We start from the raw sequence: 8,023 nt of genomic DNA on the forward strand, positions 1-8,023 counted from the left end.
TCCCTCCAATGAACACCTAGGACTGATCTCCTTCAGAATGGACTGGTTGGATCTCCTTGCAGTCCAAGGGACTCTCAAGAGTCTTCTCCAACACCACAGTTCAAAAGCATCAATTCTTCGGTGCTCAGCTTTCTTTATAGTCCAACTCTCACATCCATACATGACCTCTGGAAAAACCATAGCGTTGACTAGATTTGACCAGTCCCATCATTTCATAGCAAATAGAAGGGGGAAAAGTGGAAGCAGTGACAAATTTTATTTTCTTGGGCTGCAAAATCATAGTGGCCAGTGACTACAGCCATGAAACTAAAAGATGCTTGTTCTTTGGAAGGAAAGCTATGACAAAACTAAACAGGGTATTAAAAAGCAGAGATGTCACTTTGACAACAAAGGTCCATATAGTGAGAACTATGGTTTTTCCAGCAGTCATGTACAGATGTGAGAGTTGGACCATAAAGAAGGCTGAGAGCCGAAGAATTGATGCTTTTGAACTGTGGTGTTGGAGAAGACTCTTGAGAGTCCCTTGGACTGCAAGGAGATCAAACCAGCTAATCCTAAAGGAAATCAACCCTGAATATTCACTGGAAGGACTGATGCTGAAGCTGAAGCTTTGGCCACCTGATGCGAAGAGCCCACTCACTGGAAAAGACCTTGATGCTGGGAAAGATTGAAGGTGAAAAGAGAAGAGGGAGGCAAAGGAGGAAACTGTTAAATAGCATCACCCACTCAATGGACATGAATTTGAGCAAACTCCAGGATATAGCAGAGGGCAGAGGAGCCTGGCATGCTGCAGTCCATGGGTAGCAAACAGTCAGATACGACTTAGCGACTGAACAGCAGCAACAAAAGTATATATATGTCAGTCTACTAATTCATCCCACCCCTCCTTCCCCCTTAGGATCCATGTTTGTTCTCTACGTCTGTGTCTCTATTTCTGCTTTACAAATAAGATCAAACCGTTTTTGTAGATCCCACATACATGGGTTAATATACAAAAAAACAGTGGTTAGATGCCACGAACTTAGAGGCCCTTGACAAGGGCCTCTTCCATCCTTGTCAAGAGAAGTACTGACCTTCTCTCCTTTCATACAATGCTATCACTACTTTTTAACTAATTTTTAATGACCAAATTGTATTCGTTACACGAATGGATCACATCCTCTTCATCTGCTCATCATGGATGGCCATCCGGGTTGTTTCCACCTCTCGGCTACTATGATCAGTGTTGCTGTGAACATGGCTGTACCGTATCTGTTTGAGTTCCTGCTTTCACTTTTTTGGGGGTATCTACCTAGGAGCAGAATTACAGGGTCATGTGATAATTCTAGGTTTAAATTTTGAGGAAGTGCCAGAATGTTTTCTCAGCAGGAAGAGGTAGATTTATTTTTCTCTTAAGAGGGCTTGAAGCACAGATAATCCTGATCTGATATATGATCTTTAAAAGGCCCCTATAGGGAATTCCCTGGTGGTTTAGTAGTTAGGACTCAGCACTTTTGCTGCCGAGGGCTTGAGTTCAATCCCTGGTTGGGGAACTAAGATCCCATGAGCCCTATGGTGTGGCCAAAAGAATTAATAAATAAGAGAGAAAATGAAAGGCCCCTATGTACGGGGTTACCTTTTGGGGTGCTGAAAATATTCCGGAACTAGATCAACATGGTTTTGGCACAATATTGTGAAAGTTCTAAAGTCACTGAATTACACACTTTAAAATGATTCATTTTATGGTACATGAATCTCACCACAAATTTTTTAGCTGCCAGATAAAGGGACAGGAGTGGTGGTAGTTGGGGGGAACTGGTGCAGGCGTCCAAGAGAATGCTAAGAGAGGCTGCACAGACAGGGAGGAGAAGGCAAGTGGGAACACTTGAGAAGTCATGTCTGGTGGACCAGGCAGAGTGAGCAAGATGGGGCTGTCATGCGGAGCCCAAGGTTTGCAGCCTCAGCCACTGGGTGACCAGGCTGTTCACAGGGCTGGGAAGTCAGGTGTGATGTGGGATTTCACTGAAGTTCCTTTACCAGCTCCAGCATTTCAGAGTCACTGCCTTTTTTTTTTTTGTTCTCCAATTTGTTTGTTTGCTGCACCAAGAGGCTTGAGGGATCTTACTTCCTCATTCAAGGATTGAATCTAGGCCTTTGGCAGTGAAAGTGAGGAGTCCTAACTACTGGACAGCCAGGGGAGTTCCCCACGGAGGAGTTTTGATGGCCACTTGTGGTGGTAATTTTGCGCAAGGTAGCAAAGTGAAGCCAGAGGGTCTGACCACGGCACTTCACCCAGATCTCTCCATTTCAGGCAGGGTCAGAGTCAACAGTCTGACTGCCGGGACCCAGGCCCCCAGGCTCCCCCACTCACCAGCCCTGTGTTGTCCGTCCACTGGAAATCCCTTTCCACGATCCTGTCGTTCAAGCCGATCCATGTGTTTTCACGCCCAAAACCTGTGGGGTGGGGGTCATGAGGGCTGGGGAGCCACGCCTCCGCCAGCCTAAGTTACTGGCTGGGGGCAGGGAGACTGGGGAGCGGCGCTGGGGCACAGAAAGGACTGCGATTAGGCTCCTGGCCTTGCCACACCTTGTGACTTAAACCAAAGGCGAGAGGAAACAACAAAGACAAGTCAGGTCTCAGGAGAAATGAGAGAGCAGGAGCTAGGAGACCCGTTGGGAGGGCTGCAGAGGCAGGCGGGGGAGTCCAAGGAGAAAGCAGCTGGATGTGTGTGTGTGTGTGTGTGTGTGTGTGTGTGTGTGTGATTACACAGAGGGGGAAAAACCTGTGAACCAGGGAATGAACAAATGAAAGAATTAACAGGGGATGGGATGGGGAAGATGTGAATAAATAAGTGGATGAAAAAGGGCAGAAGGGGTAATGAGGAAATCGGCAAGTGCTGGATTTAATTTATGGGATATGCCTCTTTCTCTTAGTCTCTCATTCTCCCTCATTTCATCCCCCGCATCACAGATATTTCTCCATCACCCTCTGACCCCTGGCCCTGTTTTAATTTTCATCAGTGCACTTAAGACCAGTTAAATTATAGGATATGTGTGTGTGGGGGGAGGCTAAGTCACTTCAGTCATGTCTGACTCTTTGCAACTTTATGTACTGTAGCCCGCCAGACTCCTCTGTCAATGGGATTCTCCGGGCAAGAATACTGGAGTGGGTTGCCATGCCCTCCTCCAAGGGATCTTCCCAACCCAGGGATCGAAAGTCTTCTGCTTTGGCAGGTGGGTTCTTAACCACTAGCACCAGCTGGGAAGCTCAGACATTTAATTAGATGTTTACCTGTTTGCCTATATCCTCTGTAAGAACCTCACTCCTTCAGGACAGGACAAAGTGTTTCTCTGTGCCTGGAATGATGCCTGGACCATAACAGGTGCTCAGTAAACAGTCGGTGAATGAATGAATAAAGGAAATGGATAAATGAACTGACAAGTGAATAAACAGTTGAGTTAATTATTGGTCAGGGCTTGCATTGACTTCCTTGGTGGCTCAGTTGGTAAAGAATCTTCCTGCGATGTGGAAGACCTGGGTTGGGAGGATTCTCTGGAGGAGGGCATGGCAACCCACTCCAGTATTCTTGCCTGGAGAATCCCCATGGACAGAGGAGCCTGGCGGGCTACAGTCCAAGGGGTTGCAAAGAGTCAGATACGACTGAGCGACTAACACTTTCACTTTCAGGGCTTGCATTAATGAACACGGCTTCAGAAAGGTGGCGTCTTCGGAACCCTGGTGGGATCCCCTGACAAAGGGACTGTAAAGGCCACCACTGCCCACCCCAGAGTCCCTACTGTTAATGAAGTTGTGTTCTTCTGATGAGTGGATGCTGGTTAGGTGGCCGGCTCGGCGGCGGCAGTCCCTCTCGGCGTCCTCCCATGCCCGCCGGTGGGCAAAGTAACGGTAGCAGTGGCCCTGAAACTTGTGCCAGCCGTGGTCACAGCCCTCTGTATCTGGGGGGTGGAAAGAGAGCATGAAGGGGGCTGGCATCAGCTGAGGTCTGCCTTGCCAACTGTGAGTGCAGCAAGCCCACCAGAGAGGGGGCCCAATCCGAGGTCACTGTGGGGCTAAACCACCCCTTGCCTTGGGTCATCCCCACCCCCGCTCTACCCCATCACCCTGGCACCTCCCTCCTCCCCTAGTCACATCTTTTCTCTTTGAAAAGTCGAGATTCAACTGGAAGATCATTACACCCATCCCCTCTCGTCCCAACTCTGATGTCTCCTCTGATCTGGCCACATCCTGGGAACTCAGGAAACGGTTTCAGGAAGGCCTAAAATTTCCCTCCTGGGAAAAAGCTCCAATAGACATTTCTCCCCCAAAGATATACAAATGGCCAACAAAATAGACATTTCTCCCCCAAAGATATGGCCAACAAGCCCATGGAAAGATGCTCAACATCATGATCATTAGGAAACGTTAACCAGAAAATAATTACAAAAATAATAAGTGTTGACAAGGATGTGGGGCAGTTGGAACCCTTGTGCATTGCTGGTGCGAATGTAATGGCACAGCCCCTTTGGAAAACAGTCCGGCAGCTCCTCAAAAAGTTAAACACAGAATTAGCATATACCCCAGCCATTCTACTCCTGGGTACACCAGAAGGAACGGAGGGGAAGAAAAGAATGGAAAACAGGTGTTGAAACACACTTGTATGTGAACATTCATAGCAGCACGATTCACATTAGCCACAAAGGGGAAAACAGCGCAAATGTCCATCGATTGGTGAGTGGATAAACAGCACGTGACCCGTCCAATGGAATATGATTCACCCATAAAAAGGAAAGAAGAGATGACATGTGCTGCAGTGTGGCTGAACCCTGAAAACATCATGCTAAGAGGAAGAAGTCAGATAAAAAAAGGGACACGTAGCAAATAACCGCCTTTGTATGTAAACGCATGACATAGGCAAATCCATAGGGACAGAAAGTAGATTACTGGTTTCCAGGGGCTGGAGAGGAGGAAGGGGGAGTGACTGCTCATGGGAACAGGATTTTCTTTGGGGATAATGAAAACGTCCTGGAACTAGCTAGAGGTGGTGGTTGCACAACATCGTGATTTACTGAATGCCACTGAATCATACACTCTGGAAAGGTTAATTCTATGTTATGTGACTATCTGAAGAAAAGATTTGCTTCCTGTCTGAATCATGGCAATGGGACCAGAAGCAGAGACCTGGAGCTCCATGTGTGGGAAGCCTGTGGCCCAGCACCTGACCCTGCTCCTGTACTATTTCTGGGGTCTTGGCAGAGACTCACCTTTCTCGCAGAGGCTTCCCCCATAGCTGGGGAGGCAAAGGCAGATGAAGGCGTTGACCTCGTCGATGCAGGTGCCACCGTTCTCACAGGGGCTGGAGATGCAATCGTCAATATCTGGAGGGGAAGGTGGGGCTGAGTCAGAGGTCATTCTCCCCTTGGCTCCCAGTCCCCAAGGAAACCAGGCAGAAGATGCAGTCGTGACCCTCCCATCTTCCCCAGACCCGAGGACATCAGCAGTGGTCGGCACTGATGACCCACTGACTCTGGCAGTCAAGGGAGTGGAACCTCAACTGACATGAATTTGCATCAGTGAGAGCAGATGCCACGAGACCAGCTAAAGGCCAGAGTGTGCAGAACGTCTCCCCTGGTTCCAAAACAGTGAAGGTGGGTCTGGCAAAAGACCCATAGAATATTGAAGCTGAAGGGTCTTCAAAATGTGGAACCTAGGAAACAGTTCCAGAGCATTTACAAGGGTTTGCACAGTCACAAAGCTGTTTGCGGCCATAGGGAGCTATCCACTGACACCTATACCAACCCCTGTGTACTCAGTGCCCGAGGCACTTAGATGCCAGGCAAGTCACTGGCCCTCTCTGAGACTCAGTTTCTTTTTTTTTGCACAGTGATGATAATAATACCTCAGTGGTGGCTGTGAGTAGAGGGTCAATGGAAGAGCTCAAGAAATTATGTCACTTGTAATTATTTTTATAATTTCATAATTTGGTGTATTTCTTGGGTGGGGCTTTGGGGCTGGCATGCAACAGTTCTGGTGGTGGTGCCTATCACCCCTGCCCATCCAGAAGAGGGTAGGAGATCCCCAGGGGCCCTTCGGGGGTAGGAGTCTGAACCTTACCATCCCTTTGTCTTCCCCTCCCCAACCCCTGCCTGGTAGTAATGGGAGGCAGCACCCCAGAGCCTCAGCCCCCAGGATGAGAGCTCAGATGTTTGGCGATGGGGCCTGGTTTACTGGACCCAAGGAGTGAGGGAGGGGAAAGGAGCATTGGAAGCCAGCCACTTGTGATCCCCTGATCCCTCATGGAGATGTCTGCTGGGACATCAGTGTTTAGATCCTGATTCCACAATACTCACCGATCTCACAGTTCTCTCCAGCGAAGCCCTGGTCACAGCTGCAGCCGTACATGGTGCCATTGGCTCTACAGGTGCCTCCGTGCAGGCAAGGGTTGTTCTCACAGGGATCCAAGGGGCCTGCAGGAGGGAAAGGCAGTGTCGGAAGGAGTCAGACCATCAGGCCGGCCTCTCACAGAATCCAGAACTCAGACCTCGAAAGGCCCTCTCATTCAGTCCCTCTCCGTGGAGTCCCCTCTATACCTTCCCAGTAAGTGACTGCTAACTTCCTCTTGCGTGACCCTGTAATGAGCCTACTCTTTCCAGGAATCTGTTTCCAAAAAGTACTCTTTACAAAGCATCTGTTGGCTGCGCTGCCTATGGCAAAGTCTTTTCTTGGACTGATCTAGAATGGGATTCCTGGTTAAGACTCCACGTTTCCAGTGCAGGGGGCATGGGTTCAGTCCCTGGTTGGGGAACTAAGATTCCACATGCTGTGTGATGGGGCCAAAAGATAAAAAAAATTAAATAAATTTAAAAGAAGCCAAGGTTTTTTTTTTTTTTTTCCTTTTTCAAGAATGGGATTCCTTCAGCTTCTCTTACAAAGTCTTCTCCTAGAACATGGTCTAAGTGGTCTCCTTGACTTATCCCCCTCTTCTAGACATACTCTATTTTCATTGCGCTTCTTGTACTTCAAGGGGAAAGTAGACATAGATTCTAGACGGGGAATGAACAGCACCGGGACCAGTGGGAACCATCAGCAACTTCATTCTTGTGGCTCAGCCTCTTTTGATGTAACCTCAGTGGTTACAATGTGGAGAAGAGGTGAATTATAGCAGTTGCTGTGCATAGGGTGTGCAGTCAGAGAGTCTGGTTCAATTCTTGCCTCTGCCACTCACTAGGAAATCCTGGGCAAATTCTGTGAATTTCTGTTGCCTCATTTACAAAACAACAATAAAAAGAGCTCATCCTTCTCCCATTCCTGACCATAATGCTATGTCTGGCTCTGTGTATATCAGCCTGGGGCCTCTTGAGGCCTCTTGTCCATCGCTTACCATGGACAGGGGGAGTGAATGTGAAGCCCTCTCCCCCTCTCTCATCCCTTCAGTGGTGTTTCTCTGGAGGCAGGAGGGTCTCCCCTCCTCATCTCAGGGGCCCAGATGCCTTGGTGGGTGGGCTCTATCCTGGAGCCTTGGAGGGGCACAGCAAGAACCCCCAGGCACCCCAGATGATGCCCATCTCTGGTCAGGGCAGTGGCAGCCTTTCCACTGCAAGAGGCTAGAACTGAGACTCAGAGAAGACCCAGAGGCCCAGGGCCTACACAGCAGGACAGTACAAGAGCCAAAACTGGCCTTCGGGGTTCTGAAGGCCCAGTTTAAAGCCCTCTCTCCAGCCCCTATCACCCAGAATGTGTTCCTGCTTTGTCTTTGTTCGGGGCCCCAAAAGAAACTGAGACAGTAATGAGCAGGCACCTCCTCCCTGGCCTTTTGGCCTCCACCTTCACCCTTCGCAGGGTGTTCCCCCCACGGCTGCCAGAGGAAGCCCATGTAAACCTGAGTCAGATCACGTCCCTCCCCTGCCTAGATTCCTCCATGGCTCCTGACTGCCCGCATAGGAAAAGTCAAAATCCTTACCTCAGCCCCCAGGGCCCCGTACAGCCTTCCCCAGTATCTCCCTGCCTGATTCTCATCTCCCTCCTTCTCTTACTCAGCTTCCAGCC

The 8,023-nt window shown here is 49.2% G+C and overlaps 1 protein-coding gene across 1 annotated transcript in view; it reads right to left on the reverse strand.

Annotated features, from left to right (window-relative positions):
* NCAN (neurocan) overlaps positions 1-8,023 on the reverse strand; it is a 30,553-nt gene that overhangs the window by 6,502 nt on the left and 16,028 nt on the right. Inside the window, exons 10-13 of the mRNA XM_010847256.1 lie at positions 6,328-6,444; positions 5,242-5,355; positions 3,778-3,936; positions 2,351-2,433 (exon numbers count right to left, since the gene is read on the reverse strand). Coding sequence (XP_010845558.1) covers positions 2,351-2,433; positions 3,778-3,936; positions 5,242-5,355; positions 6,328-6,444 — 473 coding nt within the window. The remainder of the gene's footprint in view (positions 1-2,350; positions 2,434-3,777; positions 3,937-5,241; positions 5,356-6,327; positions 6,445-8,023) is intronic.

This window comes from Bison bison, unplaced genomic scaffold (genome assembly GCF_000754665.1).
Source record: "Bison bison bison isolate TAMUID 2011002044 unplaced genomic scaffold, Bison_UMD1.0 scf7180017864248, whole genome shotgun sequence".
NCBI classification, from domain to species: domain Eukaryota; kingdom Metazoa; phylum Chordata; class Mammalia; order Artiodactyla; family Bovidae; genus Bison; species Bison bison.